The sequence below is a fragment of the Saimiri boliviensis genome, chromosome 1, assembly GCF_048565385.1.
Source record: "Saimiri boliviensis isolate mSaiBol1 chromosome 1, mSaiBol1.pri, whole genome shotgun sequence".
NCBI classification, from domain to species: domain Eukaryota; kingdom Metazoa; phylum Chordata; class Mammalia; order Primates; family Cebidae; genus Saimiri; species Saimiri boliviensis.
Window position 1 is genome coordinate 284,829,075 of NC_133449.1, and position 19,818 is coordinate 284,848,892.

Below are 19,818 nucleotides of genomic sequence, written 5' to 3' on the forward strand. Positions count from 1 at the left end.
CGGTTTCCCAAAGTGCTGGGATTACAGGATTACACTGAGCCACCGTACCTGGCTGAAAACTGGCTTTTTAAATCGAACTTTTGTTTATTTCTTCCTCCCTCTCCCCGCTTTTTCTTAACAATTTGAATGGAAATTTAGCTTTGCTGGGCTGTATTAGGAAATGAGACACACCCTAAACTGGAACAAGACTTGTCAGGGGTGAATTGGCAAACTTTCCTTACAGTAACTTCACAATCAAACCACATGTTATTTCTTATAGTGGGTGTAAGTGAAGAATCTGCAGGATTAAATGCCCTCTTTCCAGTTTATGGATTTATTTATAGTTTAATTTTGTCCCTTTGGTCATGCATTGAATGTTCTCTTGACTTTCAAAGATTTAAAAACATGTTTAACATAGTAATTCAGAGGGGGTTAACTCTTGCATGATTTGATTAAAATTATAGCATTAAAAAGCAGTGTTAACTTTAGGGCAGCTAGTCTTTAGATTCCAGTATGCCTTGTCTTTTATGTATCAATTCAACTGACCATTTGATTTTAAAAGTTGGTATTTTTAATTCTGAATTATCTGTGTGGCTCCATAAATCAGGCATACTGCTTCTTTGTCTTTCTCTGTTTTCTGTTTTCTTTTTTTGAGACAAGAGTCTTGCTCTTTTGCCCAAGCTGGAGTGCAGTGGCACAATCTCGGCTCACTGCGATCTCTGCCTCCTGGGTTCAAGTGATTCTCTTGCCTCAGCCTCTTGAGTAACTGTATTTTTTTATTTTTTTCAATGATGATACACATGCTGGGTGTCTTTGCGGCTTGCTTTCTGGCCTTTTCCCTCACCAATGACTTCTCTCTCTCTCTCTCTCTCTGTCCAGTTTGAAGATAGTGAAGAGGATTTTGACTCCAGGTTTGATACAGATGATGAGCTTTCGTACCGGCGCGACTCTGTGTACAGCTGTGTCACTCTGCCGTATTTCCACAGCTTTCTGTACATGAAAGGTATGACTGCAGCCACCGCACAGGGGATGGGGGAGAGCACTGGAAAATGGAGGTGTTATTTTATCTGGGCTGATGGATGGGGACTGGGAAAGTCACTCTAGCTACCCTTACCTCAGTGTTGGGCCACTTAGATGAGTGAAGGGACACCCTGTCATGCTGATGTGACATGGCGATGCGGTCCCACCAGCATGAACGCAGCCTTGACTCCCCTGGCTTGGTGCAGAGTGGCGGGACAAAGCATTTGCAACCAGGGCCTCCGTGATCAGCCCTCCTCCTCCCCTCTGCCTCTCCCTGCCTCTTTCTCCCTTCTTCTTAGCTCTCTTTCACCTCCGTCATTCTATTTTCATTCCCTCTCTCTCCCACTTTCTCTTTCGCTGTCTCCCTCTCTGTCTCTGTCTGATCTCTCTCTCACATATGCAGACATATAAACCAATGTGTGTGTTGCTGCTACTGCTGGAATTGGTTGAGACCCAATCATTCTAATGATAAACTGCATTTTCTCTCCTACCAGGGATACTAGAGAGGCTAGAAGGATGTGCTGTCCATGGGGCGGGAGCGAGGATCTCACTGAGGGCCACAGTCTTCCGTGCTCGCCATACGCACTTCATGATGAGCATTTTCATTGTGTGCTTTAATTGTTATTAACCTTTGAATATACTTGGCTGAGCCTTAACAGTTAGGGGCCTTGAGGCACACTCCTTTTGGAAAATTATTTTCTGTGTATTTATCTATGTGTTTAGGTATTTATTGAAGACAGGGTCTTGCTCTGTTACCCAAGCTAGAGGGCAGTGGTGTGGGCACGGCTTACTGCAGTCTCAAAGTCAGGCTCAAGCCATCTTCCCGCCTCAACCTTTATAGAAACTAGGACTATAGACGCACACCACCATGCCAGGCTAATTTTTTTTTTTTTTTTTTTTTTTTTTTTTGAGACAAAGTTTCACTCTTGTTGCCCAGGCTGGAGTGTAGTGGTGCAATCTTGGCTCACCACAAGCTCCACCTCCTGGGTTTTAAGTGATTCTCCTGCTTCAGCCTCCCGAGTAGCTGGGACTACAGGCATGCACCACCACACATGGCTAATTTTTGTATTTTTAGTAGAAACGGGGTTTCTCCATGTTGGTCAGGCTGGTCTTGAACTCTAGACCTCAGGTGATCCGCCTGCCTCAGCCTCCCAAAGTGCTGGGATTACAGGTGTGAGCCACCATGCCCGGCCCAGGCTAATTTTTTATAGAGATGGAATCTCACTATGTTGCCCAGGTTCGTCTCCAACTCTTGGCCTCAAGCAGTCCTCCCACCTTGGCCTCCCAAAGTGCAGGGATTGCAGGCATGAGCCACCATGCCCAGCCAGAACATTATTTAATTGGGACCTTGTTTTTATGCTTTATTCCCATTCTTATGAGTCGTAACTCAGTGACAGGGATAATAGGAAACCATAATCATTACCACGTTATAGCAGGAGTTTTACATGGATAGTTAAAAAGAAGGGGCCGTCTTGTTTTTTGCACGGACGTAGACTGGAGCAGGGAGACAGTTGAGAAAGTAAGAAGAGCCGGAATACGAGAACCTTCTCCCCAGGTCTCCTCTTCCTGCTTTCTCCCATCTTTGGTTTTTGAGCTCATCTTCTCCCTCCCTTTTCTCCACTTTCCTTTTTACTGCCGTCTTTCTTCATTCGCGTTTTCTTTCCTCCTCTTCCCCACCATGAAAACATTTTTATTTCGTGTTCCCTTCCTCTTTCCTGTGCTTCTCTTTCTGTTCACTTCTTTACCTTTTTTTCCGTACCTTTTCTTTTGTTGTCCTTAATATTTTTTTTTTTTTCTGTTTTCTTCACTTGCGTCTTTGTTTGCTGGATTCCTTTTTTGCCATACCTGCCCCTCTTGGAAAACATGGGTCTGGTGACGACTGTCAGTCATTTGCCTTTCAGGGTTCTGCCATCCTCAGTTTTGGAGCCCGAAGGTGCTCCTGAAACCCCCACAAGGTTTGGTTTAGGGGAGACTTTTCTGTTGTCTGAAATCACTGTTTGATGTGGACTTCAGTAGGAGTGTTGGAATGAAAAACATTGAGGTAGCCGGCATTGGAACGCCTGACAAAGGAAAAAAATGTCATCGCAGATCAGAACCTCATGATCCAATAAGTATTTAATCATAGCATCTTAAGATTTTCTCAGCTAGAAATAATCTTAACTGTTTTTATTAACATATAATTCCCATTCCTCAATTTTTAGTTCCCTAAGTTAATTTGAAAATTCTCTTCATTATTTCTCTTATTTTAAATGTGTGTCATTGATGTATTACACAGTTACTGGATTAAAACCAGTAAGAGTAAGAAAAAAGTAGATACATTCAAATATTAAAATCAGAGTCCAAGTTAGGCAGGTGAGTTTTTGGTATCTCTTATTAAAGCTATTATGTAAATGCAGCGTCATTTAATATTTAATAAAATTTTAATTAAAACGGAGCCAAGCATTTTCAGAGAAGCCAAGAAATGAAAAAGAAAATCTAATCACCAGTTTATGTTTTATGGGCATAAATGAGTTTTCGCAACCTAATAACCTACTAAAGGTGTTTGCAGTTAGGAAATTATAGCATTAAGTAGATTCTCTAAATGACGAATTATAAGAGAGGGCCTGGAACTGCAGGGGCGGGGCCAAGAGTGAGTGCTATTGATATCAGAGAAACAACAGATTAAATAAACTAATGGAGGCAGCTGTTGTGCTTACTGTTCTAATCTTTGAAACAACTGTGAATAAGCTTTATCATTTAAAGACAATAAGATAATAGAATAACTTTGTACAGTTTTCCTCCAGGCTTATTTTGATAAATGCAGATTAAAGTCACAAATCAAAAAACTAACAATGTTTCATTCTGGTAGCCCTTGGCAGGTTTGCCGTATGTTCGGGCACAGCTCTGGAGCTTGGCACAATTACCAAAGATGTCTCAGCTAGATGAGCAGGGAATACCCTAGACAGAAGGAGGCAGAGCAGTCTAGAAAGTTCAGGGACGCATGTGCACTGTCTGGTTTTCACACACTGAATGCAGAAAAGGAACGCATATAAACACTTTGTTTATACTTGCTTTAAATATCCTATTTTTAAATGACCCTTATTTTTACTACTAGTTGGTCAAAAGAAAACAATGTATGGACGGTCTTCTAATAACAGATTTGTGTAAGACGCTGCTCTTGAGCAGGTTAGGGAATCTGGAATACAAAATTACCACCCTCCTGGAAGAGTAGAGAAAGATTTTTTTTATCCTATGAAATATAACATCTGTAACTTCTATATATTTAAGTTCAAATCTTAGTATAGTTTGTTCTTTCGCTTTTTTTTTCGTAGTCTCAATCTTATACCTGTAAACCATTTTCAGATGATGCTTTTTTTTTTTTCTTTGCGATGGAGTCTTGCTCTGTCGCCAGGCTGGAGTGCAGTGCTGTGTTCTCAGCTGACTGCAACCTCTGCCTCCCGGGTTCAAGCAATTTTCCTGCCTCAGCCTCCTGAGTAGCTGGAAGTATTGGTGTGTACCACCACGCCCAGCTAGTTTTTATATTTTTAGTAGAGACGAGGTTTCACCATGTTGGTCAGGATGGTCTCAATTGTTTGACGTTGCCTCGATCTCTCCGCCTGCCTTGATCTCTCTGCCTGTCTCAGCCTCGCAAAGTGCTGGGATTACAGGTGTGAGCCGCCGCACCTAGCCCAGATGATGCTCTTCTTTAAAAAGGTCTTTTTCTCAAAAAAGCCCTGCTGTCTTTACCTATGTAAGTTAGACTTTATCAATAAACTCTAGAATCACTGATAATTTTTGCTCCCACATTGACCAACTATGGAAGGAAAAGGGTAAATTTTGTTTGTTTGCTTGTTTTTTGAGACGGAGTGTCACTTTGTCACCCATGCTGGAGTCCAGTGGCACAATCTCAGCTCACTGCAACCTTCATCTCCTGGGTTCAAGTGATTCTCTTGCCTCAGTCTCCCAAGTAGCTGGGATTACAGGCACGTGCTACCACACTTGGCTAATTTTTGTTCTTTTAGTAGAGATGGGTTTTAACCATGTTGGCCAGGCTGGTCTCAAACTCCTGACCTCAAGTGATCTGCCTGCCTTGGCCTCCCAAAGGGCTGGGATTATAGGCATGAGCCACCACTCCTGACCCAAAAACAGGTGAAGAAACTGGTGAACTTTCACACCATTTTAAAATAAATTTCCCTCGCTGGGGCATTTAGAGATAAGTCTGATCCATACCTAGGGACATGTTCTCACCCTTGGCTTTTGACTCATTCCTGGGTTAGAGTTTCAATTCATTACTTCCTTTTCTTTTCTTTTTCTTTCTTTCTTTTTTTTTTTTTTTGAGATTCAGTCTTGCTCTGTTGCCCAGGCTGGAATGCAGTGGTGCAATCTTGGCTGACTGCAGCCTCTGCCCCACTGAGTTCCAGTGATTCTCCTGCTTCAGCCTCATGGGTAGCTGGGATTATAGGCGAACGCCACCATGCCCAGCTAATTTTTGTATTTTTAGTAGAGACAGGGTTTTGCCATGTTGAGCAGGCTGGTCTTGAACTCCTGACGTCAGGTGATCTGCCCGCCCAGGCCTCCCAAAGTGCTGGGATTACAGGTGTGAGCCACCATGCCCAGCCCATTTCTTGCTTTCCTATTGGCTCCTTACAACGCTCTCTCAGCTAAGTGAGCAGGAACTCTTTGGATATAAGGATTCTTGTGTGATCCAGCCTGACTGGTGTGACATCTGTGTGGTCCCCCCAGACATGAGCTAGCAGTGGCGTTCCTTGCTGAGGGTTCTCTGCGGTTCTGCAGCCGAGGCGGAGTCTGAGCTTGGCTGGACCTTAACATCTGCTGTGCATGTTGTTGTCATCCAGTTTGACTGACTTTTCTTACACCCCTCTCTACCCAATCTTGCGGGGAACAGGTGGCCTGATGAACTCTTGGAAACGCCGCTGGTGTGTCCTCAAGGACGAAACCTTCTTGTGGTTCCGCTCCAAGCAGGAGGCCCTCAAGCAAGGCTGGCTCCACAAAAAAGGTGGGGGCTCCTCCACGCTATCCAGGAGAAACTGGAAGAAGCGCTGGTTTGTCCTCCGCCAGTCCAAGCTGATGTATTTTGAAAACGACAGCGAGGAGAAGCTCAAGGGCACCGTCGAAGTGCGAACGGCAAAGTAGGTTGCTAAGCCCGGCCGTGGCCCCGGCGGGCGGCGCGATGGGTTATGCTGGGGTGACATCACAGAGCCACACTGTGCAGGTGGCAGCGGCAGGAGCCGGCAGTAGGTGTCCTGATAATTCAGTTCAGTGTGTCCAGGAAGAATGGTGTGAATCTGGAACAAGCGGCTGAGTCTTTTTCTGGCTTAATGTACTTTGAATTCCTTACTCCCACTATAGCCAACAGATAAATTAGCTAAACGAAAGCAGATAGACTGGAGGAGTTTTCTGAAATAAATCGCTTGTCTTCAGTTATTACCGGTGTGGGCTCTGCTAGCCATCCCCATTCCCAGCAATGAGAGGAACAGGGCTGACCTTCGAATCCAACACACCCCTTTTTCTGCCACCCGCTTATAGAACCAAAGCTTTGGACTATTGAGGGCCTATTATTTTTGTTAAAGACTAAATACTGTGCCGGACGCGGTGGCTCACGCCTGTAATCCCAGCACTTTGGGAGGCCGAGGCGGGTGGATCACGAGGTCGAGAGTTTGACACCATCCTGGTCGACATGGTGAAACCCCGTCTCTACTAAAAATACAAAAAATTAGCTGGGCATGGTGGTGCGTGCCTGTAATCCCAGCTTCTCAGGAGGCTGAAGCAGGAGAATTGCCTGAACCCATGAGGCGGAGGTTGCGGTGAGCCGAGATCGCACCATTGTACTCCAGCCTGGGTAACAAGAGCAAAACTCCGTCTCAAAAAAAAAAAAAAAAAAAAAAAAAAAGACTTTAAGTACTGTTACCTGAAAATTGTTGGGAGTTACAGGCAGCTGGTTTTCTCGGGTAACTAGATACTAAGCCTGAAAACTTGTTTGGGGGTAACCTGTAGCCATACTCCACTCAAAACTGAGGGACCGCAAATATTTAGTAAGGTAGTAAAAGAAACTTTAAGGGATCAAATGAATGCCTGAAGTCAGGAGCCTTAAGTAATCAGCCAGCACCAGCAACTTGAGAACAGTATTCGCTATAAAGTGGAAAGTTAAATGAGGAGAGAAAAGTCTTTTATGTATTTGATTTTAAGGGCAAAGCTCAGGTCTCTGCAGATGGCAGAATATTGGACATTTCTTGGCTGTCCCTTTGGAGTTCGTGAGGTGCAGGGGTGGGCTGGTGAGAATTCTGGGTCCGAATCCTGCCACGGCAAATGCTCACAGCAAGCCATGGCTCTGTTGCCTCCACCATCTTCTCTCAGCCTCACATACCATGATGTTCTTCATCTGTCAGTCGATTGATTGATTGATTGATTGATTGACAGAGGGTCTCATTCCCATTTCCCAGGCTGGAGTGCAGTGGCACAGTCTTGGTTCACTGCAGCCTCAACTTCCTGGGCTCAGGCGATCCTCCCATCTCAGCCTCCCTAGTAGTTGGGACTACAGGTGCCCACCACCACGCCAGGTTAATTTTTTGTATTATTAGTAGAGACAGGATTTCACCATGTTGCCCAGGCTGGTCTCAAACTCATAGGCTCAAAGCCATCCACCTGCCTTAGTCTCCCGAAGTGCTGGGATTACGGCCATGATGTTTCTCTTTAATTATCCCATAGAAGGGGCCACAAGCACCAGGAGGCTGTGAGAGAGGTAGGCATGGTATTGAATTTCAGCAGAGTACACTGATGGATGCTTCTTTTGCAACTCGCTTTGTATGCTGCTTAATAAAAGCTCTATTCTCAGGTGTTTCATCAAAATTAAACTGAGTTATGGAAATGTTAGCTCTTATTTAGCCATTTCTGTCACCTCCTATAGAACAGGAACAGTGAATTACTATTACGGAAAACTTCAATCATGCAAGAGTGGGTAGAAGAATATAAGAAAACATGGACTCATTCCAGAGCTTTCAGTGGCGGTCCATTGTGGCCAAGAGTGTTTACCAGTCCACTCCCTAACAAACGACCTTCTTTTACAGCAAGTCTGTGTCATGTAATTTCTTCCATAAATATTTAGTGAGCATTTGAAGATTCTGATATATAATCACAATACCATTATCACATTAAAAAATTATATTAGCTCCTATTATCCAAACTCTAGTAATTGTTTAGATTTCTGCAATGGCCTTATTTATTTATTATTTATTTTGACACTGAGTCTCTCTCTCTTGCCCAGGCTGGAGTGCAGTGGCACGATCTCGGCTCACTGCAACCTTCGCCTCCTGGGTTCAAGCAATACTCCTGCTTCAGCCTCCCGAGTAGCTGGGATTATAGGCATGTGCCATCACACCTGGCTAATTTTTGTATTTTTAGTAGAGACTGGGTTTCACTATATTGGCCAGGCTGGTCTCAAACTTCTAACCTCAGGTAATCCACATGCCTCGGCCTTCCAGAGTGCTGGGATTACAGGCTTGAGCCACCAAGTCAGAATCCAAATAAGGTCTAGATATTGTCACTGGTTTTTAGGTCACTCAAGTCTCTTAATTTATAGATGCCCCCTCCATCTTTCTTACTTGCCATTTGTAATGGAACATGTTAGCTCCCTTATCCCATGGTTTCTAGATTTCACCGACCCTGTATGGGCACAGTGTTGAACGTGTTTCTCTTTCTCATTTATTTCTTGTGAATTGGTCGTTAGACCTAGAGAGTGATCGAATTCAGGCTTTCTTTCTGTGTAAAGAGTGCTTCACTTGTGTTGGTGTTTATTTCTGTTAAGAAGGCTTAGAATAGCTGATTGTTCCTCTTAAACAGCAGTAGTTCTGATCTTGAGGTTTTTTTTCGGAGACAGAGTCTTGCTCTGTCACCCAGGCTGGAGTGCAATGGCACGATCTCAGCTCACTGCAGCCTCCGCCTCCTGGGTTCGTGATTCTCCTGCCTCAGCCTCCCAAGTAGCTGGGAGTTCAGGCGTGAATCACCACATTTGGCTAATTTCATATTTTTAGTAGAGCTAAAAATTTTTCACCATATTGGCCAGGTTGGTCTTGAACTCCTGACCTCAAGTGATCTGCCTGCCTTGGCCTCCCAAAGTGCTGGGATTACAGGTGTCAGCTACCTTGCCTCGCCCTCATCTTGATTTTTTAAAAAATATTTTATCTGAGTGATTCTAGCTATGAGGTCAGATAATACTTTTTTTTTTCTAACCAATCAGAGTGTTTCAGTTTTGTTGTTGTAAAATACGTGTTTTGTGAACATTTTTACTTCTTTAGTTATCAGAGCAAGCTGGCTTTATGCCCCAAACCCTTCGTCATCAAACGTATTACTATCTCTGGTCTGATTCTAACATCTGCTGCTGTTTTACCCGGATTTTGTTAACCTGGTTCACCAATTTTATTCCTCTAATGCTGTTTAGGGAGGGTTGCAGGTGAGAACAAGAGGTATTGAGAATGAGACACACCTGGATCCTGCCCCTCATCACCTCCACCCAAGCACCCCTCATGGAAATAATGTGCACATCTCAGGCAGAAGTCAGACGCAGCAGCCATGGCCTTAAGCTGGGGGAAGAACTGTGATGAATTAGGGAATGGGCTGACACCAGGCCAGGTTGGCTTTTATAGATTTGAGAAAGGAACCAGAGGAAGTTGCAGGCAGGAGTGGGGGCTGCTGCCCCAGGCCGGTCTGGGGCCTGAGCAGGGGTGGGCATTGGGTGGGCCAGTGTGAGGGGAGAGAGCCCCTTCCTAGAGAAGTCTGCTATCCCTGGCCACACCCACAGCCTCTTCCCTGGGCAGCAGAGAGGAGCCTGGCTCCCCCGAGAGGGAATGTTCATCATTGCTAAAAAGGAAAAAAACTGTAGGTCCCTCCAAGGCTTCTGGTGATGAGCTCCAGAACCGCCACCCCACTGCAGCCACCAAAATCTTCAGATGCCTGAGTCCCTGCTATAAAAATGATATCATGTAACCTATGCATATTCTCCCGTATACTTCAGATCTTCTCTAGATGACTTATAATACGCAGTATGATGCAAATGCATTGTAAATAGTGGTTACCCTGTATTGTTTTTAAATTTGTAGTAGTATTTTTTTATTGGCGTTTTATTTTTGGTCTGCTGCTAGTTGAATCCACAAATGCTGAACTCGCAGATATGGAGGGCCAACTGTGTATCGTTTCTTCAGTAACAGACAGTTCCAGCGCTAGTCATTGGTTTCATGAAATTGCTTCCCTCGGTGATTCAGAATTTGATATTCCTGACGTGCCTTTGCTCCTTTGCAGAGAGATCATAGATAACACCACCAAGGAGAATGGGATCGACATCATTATGGCCGACAGGACTTTCCACCTGATTGCGGAGTCCCCAGAAGATGCCAGGTGAGTCTGCGCTGTCGACTTTGTGTTACCCACCTCCTGGTACCCTCATGCACAGGTGTGAGCGTCACACAGAGCTCCGTTTACCGTACTGGCCTTGAAAATGTTTAATTGATTTTCTCTTAGGATGGTTGAGGAACCAAGAGTCATAAGAGATTCATGTACTTGTCCCTTGAGGAATCTTTCCCGGGGCAGATGTGTTCACGTACAGCACAGGGTTCAGGATTTCTGGGCTCCAATGCCACTAGACGGACCCATTGTCATCCGATTTAGGCTGTCACTGTCACTGGTAGCATGTGTAAATTACACAGCTGCATGAAGCTGAAGGCCGGTCCTGTGGAAGCTTCTGAGCTTTGAAAGTGAATCATTTGTGTCTGCATAAGGACCAAAAGGGCAGGGAACAGTAACTGATAGGTGTCTAACTAAGTGATGGTGGTATGGCATTGGGAGGGTTTTAAAGATGCTAATATTGAAGAATTCAGTGGAAGAGATACTGACTTACACAGAACTTACTATTAGATTGGTGCAAAAGTAATCCCAATTCTATTTGAGGTTAATATTCTAAATGTTTTATTATTACCTACATATTTCAGGCAGTATTCTAAATGTTTCACAAATATTAACTCTTGATTCACTCTTGATTTTTTTTTTTTTTTTTTTTTTTTTGAGGCAGTCTCACTCTGTCACCAGGCTGGAGTGCAATGGCGCAGTCTCGGCTCACTGCAACCTCCATCTCCCGGGTTCAGGCAATTCTCCTGCCTCAGCCTCCCAAGTAGCTGGGACTACAGGCATGCACCACCATGCCCAGCTAATTTTTGCATTTTTAGTAGAGACGGGGTTTCACCATGTTGGCCCTAATGGTCTTGATTTCTTGACCTCGTGATCCGCCCACCTCGGCCTCTCAAAGTGCTGGGATTACAGGCGTGAGCCACCCACCGGCCAGCTTTTTTTTCTTTTTCTTTTTTTTTTTTTTTTTTTTTGAGATGGAGTCTCATTTTGTCACCCAGGCTGGAGTACAGTGGCATGATCTCAGCTCGCTGTAACCTCTACCTCCTGGGTTCAAGCAGTTCTCCTCCTCAGCCTCCTGAGTAGCTGGGAATACAGGCACGTACCACCATGCCCAGCTAATTTGTGTATGTTTAGTAGAGACGGGGTTTCACCATGTTGGCCAGGCTAGTCTTGAACTCCTGACCTCATGATGCTCCTGCCTTGGCCTCCCAAAGTGTTAGGATTACAGGCGTGAGCCCCCGCGCCCAGAGCTTGATTTTCTTGAATCCTGCGAGGTAGACGTTAATTATCGCCATCATCCATATTTTGCAGAATAGGAGACTGCGGTACAGAGAAAGGATAGTGTCATTTGCAATGCAGTGCAGACTCAATTCTGCTGAACGGAGACATTAAACTTCTTAAGAACATTTCTTCCTAAGAGCTTTAACTTTTGACTGACATTAGAGGAGGGTGGAGGCCTTCATTGGCTGGGGCAAGTTGTCTATAACTTCTTGGACTTCAGGTTTCCATGTTGGAGTGCTGAGGAGACACAGCACAAAATTAAGGAGACTTAGCATTTGCTCTTCAGGGTGATGCATCACAAGGTCCCCTAGTGGATCTGACACAGCGGAGCATCCATCCTGTCTGTTCCAACAGCTTTGTGAGTCTGCAGGGTTGTGTTGGGGGTGTCTGTCATCTGCCATGAGCAATGCTAGAGAACGCCTTTTCATTTATGAGGGTAACATCCAACAGCCTAATTCTTCAGTCCTCAGCCCCAAGATCACTAGGACCTTCTAGTGTTCTCAGGACCTCTCACTACCCCTTGCCCTTTGAATGTTTCTAAGTTGATACAACACCATGGTAGCATCATTAAGGGGAAAGACACCAGAAAATAATTCTTCCCATGGGAACAAACTAACACCCTGCTTAGACCCATAAATTCTAACAAAACTGGAAAAACAAGCAGACCTGGAATTAGAGCCCATCATTCCGTCTGCGACTCCTAGAGACCACGTGTGGTTGTTTGTGGCGCAGGGAATGCCTGCAGCTTTTCAGCTGAATTACAGGCCTGGCATTTGGCAGCTGCCGTGTCTGTTTTATACCATGATGAACCTGCTAAATTTAACCTTTGGAATATTTTAGCCAAGGACTTTTTCTCCTGACCAGTGGAATACTTCGGTTTTTTTTTATTTTGTATTTTTTTTTTTAATTCCTTTTCAGATTCCAAGTTATACTTGATTCAAGAGAAGAAATTTATAAATTTAAGAGTATAATCTAGACAGAACTGAAAGGGCAGCAAATTGTATGCCTTTGTGTATGTAATTCCTACAACTTGACTGTATCTTTTTCAGTGTTTAATTTGGGATATTTTTGAGCTTAGCAAAGCAGTGACGTCTTGCTGTTTGGTTAACCAGAATGGATAGGCAGAGTTATATTCAAGTATTGCCCTTGTTTTATACAAGATATATATGCATATCTGTTGTATGTGTTGAATATTTTCAAACTTGTAGTCACATTTTTCTCCTTTAGGAAGCCCGGGAGGTAGATTTAAGTGCTTTGCTGTAAATAATTTGCATGGCCTACCTTTACATACCGGTGTCATTTTTTTCACTTAACTATCCCATTGCATACCAAGTACTCTCCCCTCTGCCTTAAACAGTAGGAGCGTTTATATATTTTCTGTCTCATGAGCCCCTGGCAGGAGAAGGATGCCCTGGTGTGTCTCTCATCTTTGGTAGCTCTCACATTTTGCAGTTGGTCAGTAAATGCTGGATGGAGGCATGGCTGTTGATGGTCATTCTCATGATGCTTCTAGTTACATCATGACTTTGTTCTGCTTGGTTTTTCTTGAGTTGACCTGTTTTGTTTCATTTTTTGTTTGTTTGTTTTGTTTTTGAGACAGAGTTTCACTCTGTCACCCAGGCTGTACAGTGGCACAATCTCAGCTCACTGCAGCCTCTGCCTCCCCGGTTCAGGCAGTTCTCCTGCCTCAGCCTCTCTGAGTAGCTGGGACTACAGGCACATGCCACCACATCCAGCTTTTTTTTTTTTTTTGTATTTTTAGGAGAGACGGGGTTTCACCATGTTAGCCAGGACAGTCTCGATCTCCTAACCTCGTGATCCACCCACCTCAGCCTCCCCAAAGTGCTGGGATTACAGGAGTGAGCCACCATGCCTGGCCTGTATTTGTTTTTTTGTGAGACAGAGTCTTGGTCTGTCACCGAGGCTGGAGTGCAGTGGGATGACCGTGGCTCACTGCAGCCTTGGCCTTCTGGGCTTAAGTGATCCTCCTGCTTCAGCCTCGCATGTGGCTGGGATTACAAGCATGCGCCACCACACTCAGCTAATTTTTAATTTTTTTTTGTAGATACTGGGCCTGAGTAAATTTCCCAGGCTGGTCTCAAATTCCTGGGCTCAAGCCATCCTCCCACTTTGGCCTCCCAAAGTGCTGGAATCACAGGCATGTGCCACCATGCCTAGCCACCTTTTATTTCCTGATTGTGCTGAGGCTGGATGTCAGAGTACTCATTTGAAATGGAGATGAAAGAGTTATCTCGTCTAAATAGTTTTCTGCTTTAAGCAGTTATTTTTCATTTCCAGCTCTCCTGTGGTTTTATTGGCTTGAGTAGAAATGCTGCTAGGTGGTTGAAATCCCCATCCTGAGAATACATAGAAAAAATAGGCATCTCGTGGCCATTCCAAGATGACACTCTCCCATTACGGGTTGAGGATCCCTTATCCAAAATGCTTAGGGCTGGAAGGTTGCAGATTTTGGAGTTTGGAATATTTGCATTAGACTTACTGGTTAAGCCTCCCCAATCTGAAAATTTGAGATGTTCCAGTGAGCATTTCCTTTGGGCATCATGGTGGTGCTCAAAAAGTTTTGAATTTTTAGGCATTTCAGATTTCAGATTTTTTTGGATTATGGTTGCTCAGTCTATATTGATCTTCTCACCTTGAAATTTATTTTTTAAAACAGAAAAATCACTTGAATGTTCCCTAGTTTATAAATAATATCTTAAATAAGGATCCTTGATATAAGTATTGGGGGTAGAACTCAGGATTTTATTATTTGCTGTTAATTTCTCAAGGAACTCATTCATCATCATCAAATGTCTGTAAAGGTCTGTGAGACCTGGAGGAAAAGGACATCCATTGACCCAAAGTTAGAACATAATCTAGCACTTAAAGGCATTTGCAGTTACTTCATCTGCTTCTTCTAACTTTATTCTTTGGTATTGAAACCCTCATTTACCCCTGAGAAGTAATCAAAAGCACAGGTGCTCAGAGACGTTTTCACAGAGCACGTGGAGTAGGATGCCGTTGCTTTGCCAATACAAGGTTGGCCTCTCCTTGACAGTTGCCATCTCTTCCCCACAGCCAGTGGTTCAGCGTGCTGAGTCAGGTCCACGCGTCCACGGACCAGGAAATCCAGGAGATGCATGACGAGCAGGCAAACCCACAGAATGCTGTGGTATGGGAGCACTGCCTGGGATGGGGTGGGGCATCCAGGGGTGGGATGGGGTGAAGTGTCCAGGGGCAGGGACAGGGAGCGCATCAGCATGGCAAAGAAGGGAAAGACTGGGAATTTCCACACCGTCTTTTTCTAAAAGTAAATATATAATAATTAAGGAGAAAAACAGGACCATTTAAGTTTAAAATCGGTACAATAATAAATACAATAAATAGTACAATATCATAGTACAATAATAAACACAGTAAATTAAGTTGGGCACTGTGGCTTATGCCTATAATCCCAGCACTTTGGGAGACTGAGGTGAGAGGATCACTTGAGGCCAGGAGTTCAAGACCAGCCTGAGAAACATAGCAAGACAGTGCCTATAAGAAAAATATTAAAAATTAGCCGGGCACAGTGTCACATGCATGTAGTCCCAGCTACTTGGCAGGCTGAGGCAGGAGGATCGCTTGAGCCTGGCAATTTGAGGCTACAGTGATCTATGATTGCACCACTGTACTCCAGCAGCCTGAGTGCAGCAGCCTGACCCTGTCTCTTAAAAAAACAACTAATAAATTACAGGTTATAAAGTAATACCTTCCAATTCTCCCATTTCAGACCTTTAAAAGAACAAAATAAATAATCCTACAGAAGCCACATTACACTTATTCTTCAAAGGACTTGGTGAAATCTAAATTGTATTCTTGTTTTTTTGAGAGTGGAGTCTTGCTCTGTCACCCAGGCTAGAGTGCAGTGATGTGATCTCGGGTCATTGCAACCTCCACCTCCTGAATTCAAGCAATTCTTCCGCCTCAGCCTCTCGAGTAGCTGGGGCTACAGGCTCATGCTGCCATGCTTGACTAATTTTTTGTATTTTAGTAGAAACAGAGTTTCACCCTCTTGCCCAGGCTGGTCTCAAACTCCTGAGCTCAGGCAGTCTACCAGCCTTGGCCTCCCAAAGTGCTGGGATTACAGATGTGAGCCACCATGCCCGGCCAAAATCTAAACTGTATTCAAGCAATTCTTCCGCCTCAGCCTCTCGAGTAGCTGGGGCTACAGGCTCATGCTGCCATGCTTGACTAATTTTTTGTATTTTAGTAGAAACAGAGTTTCACCCTCTTGCCCAGGCTGGTCTCAAACTCCTGAGCTCAGGCAGTCTACCAGCCTTGGCCTCCCAAAGTGCTGGGATTACAGATGTGAGCCACCATGCCCGGCCAAAATCTAAACTGTATTCGTCGTCTTTCCTGTATCTCAGATGTATACACAAAGCTACAAAACCCTGCTTTGGAAATAAAGTTTTATTTCCTCATCAGAAAAACTAGAAATAAAGTTTCTTAGGAGAAGAAGTGTAAAATTTAATCAAAGGACAAAATATAATCAGGAAATTTATACTATTGAACAGTCATAAACACTGTTCACCGAATGTATTTTAAGAACAAGAGGGAGCAGGTGCCATGGCTCAGGCCTGAAATCCCAGCACTTTGGGAAGCCAAGGCAGGTGGATCACTTGAGGCCAGGAGTTTGAGACCAGCCTCGCCAACATGGTCAGACCCCATCTCTACTAAAAATACAAAATTAGCTAGGTGTGGTGGCCCACACCTGTAGTCCCAGCTACTTGGGAGGCCGAGGCACGAGAATCACTTGAACTTGGGAGGCAGACGTTGCAGTGAGCCAAGATCACTCCACTGCACTCAGCCTGGGTGACAGAGTGAGACTCTTTCAAAACCAGCAAATTAAATTAAACTAAAATAGAGATACTACTTGTAGCAAATTTAGTAAAATGTTAATTTTTTAAAAACAAATTATTGAAAGGACGAGGAAATAATTAACTCATAATTTTTTAAATAAATGAGCTATATGCCCTGTGTAGAGGCTATTTGTACTCACACAACAGAGGAGTCATCTCTCAGATAACTATTATTTTGAAGTGAAAAAGTAAAGAGCCTTTTCTGTCTGCCTGGGAGTTGTAGGCTAGAGGTGTTACTATAGTGTGCACCATACTTTAGTGATTTTCTCGTTCTCTTTATTTTTTTTTGTTCCTTTCCAGGGCACCTTGGATGTGGGGCTCATTGATTCCGTGTGCGCCTCTGACAGCCCTGACAGGTAAGCTCAGATGCAGCTCTTCACAAAACAGCTTATCACCCGTGTGTGTCCACAGGTGTCTGTGCTGCTCCGTCACTTCCCTCTTCACAGGGCTGTGAAATCACACAAGACTGTGTGTTCCCAGCTTGTCAACCCCAGCAATCCAAGTATTCCTTCTTGCTATCCAGTTTTACATCATCCAGAAGTTTCCTTCTCTGGGTATCTTTGAAGTTCTGGGGGAAACCTTGGGATCCGAATTTAGACAATTTTTAAAAAGCATGAGGAATATTTTTAATGTGGATACAGGGACAAACTTGGGATTTATACAGAAAGAAAATGCCTGTTTAAGAAAATGATATTCTAGTAAAAGAGAAGGGAGCCGTTCTCCTTGCTGAACTTAACGATGAACTTCAGAAGGATTTTGATGATAATGTATATGTAAGGTATTAATAAACCACAAGCATTTATTTTCCTTGACATTTCTTCTTTCTTAGCACCCTTTTTGGTTTCGATTTTCGAAGGCAAATCATCTTTGGAGATGGTCTTAGGCGTCTTTGTGCCCAGTGAACTTTTTATCTGTATGGTCTCTGTGTTTCTGTGTTATCTTGTAAGTTCTACTTCTGGCCGGCAGCAGAATTTAAGAAAAGTTTCTCTAGTACGGACCAGAGAAAGAATCCAAATTGACTTCTGTCCTCAGTGAGACAGCCAGAAAGTGCATATGAGTGTGTTAAAGTTGACAACAAAATATAGTGCCTACTTGGCAGAATTAGCATGGTGGGGTCTCTGTCACCCTCCCATTGACAGAGCTCTTCTGAACCAGGGGTCCTTTGTTTTTAGTAGTCAGCCTGCACCCCCTTCTGCCTGGCTCAGGAATCTTTAACACGTGTGTGTCATATTAGTAATCAAAGCCGCCGCCGCCTTCTTCCTTCTTTCTTCTTCTTCTTTTTTTTTTTTTTAATGCGGAGTTTCGCTCTTGTTACCCAGGCTGGAGTGCAATGGCGCGATCTCGGCTCACCGCAACCTCCGCCTCCTGGGTTCAGGCAATTCTCCTGCCTCAGCCTCCTGAGTAGCTGGGATTACAGGCACGAACCACCATGCCCAGCTAATTATTTTTGTATTTTTAGTAGAGACGGGGTTTCACCATGTTGACCAGGATGGTCTCGATCTCTCGACCTCGTGATTCACCCGCCTCGGCCTCCCAAAGTGCTGGGATTACAGGCTTGAGCCACCGCACCCGGCTTTTTCTTCTTCTTTCTTTACCTTCTCCATACCTTCGCTTTCCCAAGCCTTTCACTCTTCCAGGCTGGATATGTGATGATCCATGCTTAGAACCTTGCATCCTCGTTCACTTTTCTCGCTTCCTCAACTGCCCACTTCTCTGTTTCCAACTTTAGAAAAAAATTTTTAATTTTTAAGGAGGCCCTCAAGTTAAGCCTGATTGCATAGCTTTCCCGGTATCCTGCAGTCCAGTTCCTCCTTTATGGTTTTTTTTTTTTTTTTGGAGTTTCACTCTTGTGCCCAGGCTAGAGTGCCCAGGCTATGGCACAATCTTGGATCACCACAGCCTCTGCCTCCGGGGTTCAAGCAGTTCTCCTGCCTCCGCCTCCTGAGTAGCTAGGATTACAGGTGTGCACCACCACGCCTGGCTAATACTGTATTTTTAGTAGAGGTGGGGATGCTTCGTGTTGGTCAGGCTGATCTCAAACTCCCGACCTCAGGTGATCTGCCCACCTCGGCCTCCCAAAGTGCTGGGATTACATGCGTGAGCCACTGTGCCTGGCCATTACTTTTCTTTTTCTTGAACTTTGTGTCACCTAACTACAGTGAACATTTGAAGACTTGCAAGAAAGAGTTCACATTCACTAGCGTAAGCCGTTAGATAGAGGAGTCAGTATTAATATTAGCAAGGGCCTGTGAGAGAGGCTCAGGGCATTTACAGACAAAAAGAGGTGAGGGAGAAAGTAAATTTCCATTATCACGTTATCCATGACTGGGAAGTGCGCCCTTGTCAGGTGACTTTGAAAACACGGACCCAGGAGGCTTTTTGTACAAAGCATAATCAAGTGTTTAAGATGCTCCACCTGCAGCTATTTACTGATCCTGTTTTATTGCTGGTGTCTGACATTTCATTACCAACCCACAGAAATATTACCCATGGCAGGAAGAAATTGACTTTGGAGAGGCATCAAAAAAAATTTTCCCTCACAGTCACCTTATTTAGCCTTCCCGGAACTGAGTTTCATCTGGAAAGTTTTGCATCAAGAGATGTTTTCTCTTCCAGGACCTTCAAAATGAATGTGTTGCTCCAAGTTTAAAGGTTAATGATGCGTAAAAGAAATTCTGCAGAAATGAGCAAGGTTTGCCTTCATAAAAACACAAATAGTCCAGCCGTGTATATCCCGTGACCCAACGCCGGGAACAAGGCATTGAGTCCTGGTTCACACAGAGGCGATGCTGACGGTAGCGCTAAGAGGCTTTGTTTCCTTCTCACCTTGTCTCTCAGGCCCAACTCATTTGTGATCATCACGGCCAACCGGGTCCTGCACTGTAACGCTGACACACCGGAGGAGATGCACCACTGGATCACCTTGCTGCAGCGGTCCAAAGGCGACACCAGAGTGGAGGGCCAGGAATTCATCGTGAGAGGTGACTGCCTCCCCTGCTTCCTTGTCTGTTTCACACTCCCGTTTCCATTTGCATATAGACATCTGCAACATTTCCATTTTGAGCTGCCTTTCCCAGTCCTTTGGACTGTTGGAGATTTGTTAAATGAGTTTTAACTTGTGGTATTATAAAAGCGTTTCCAGAGGATCACGTTTTGATTTTTGTTGCTAGTTGTTATTTTGTGGGGTTTTTTTTTTCATGTAGTTGTTATATTCACATCAGATTGGGGTGATCGTGGTCTTTTT

The 19,818-nt window shown here is 44.2% G+C and overlaps 1 protein-coding gene across 1 annotated transcript in view; it reads left to right on the forward strand.

The window, feature by feature from the left end:
• The window catches only part of MYO10 (myosin X), a 285,836-nt gene that overhangs the window by 249,746 nt on the left and 16,272 nt on the right, over positions 1-19,818 (forward strand). Inside the window, exons 26-31 of the mRNA XM_039463186.2 lie at positions 859-982; positions 5,885-6,128; positions 10,291-10,386; positions 14,752-14,845; positions 16,875-16,930; positions 19,413-19,555. Coding sequence (XP_039319120.1) covers positions 859-982; positions 5,885-6,128; positions 10,291-10,386; positions 14,752-14,845; positions 16,875-16,930; positions 19,413-19,555 — 757 coding nt within the window. The remainder of the gene's footprint in view (positions 1-858; positions 983-5,884; positions 6,129-10,290; positions 10,387-14,751; positions 14,846-16,874; positions 16,931-19,412; positions 19,556-19,818) is intronic.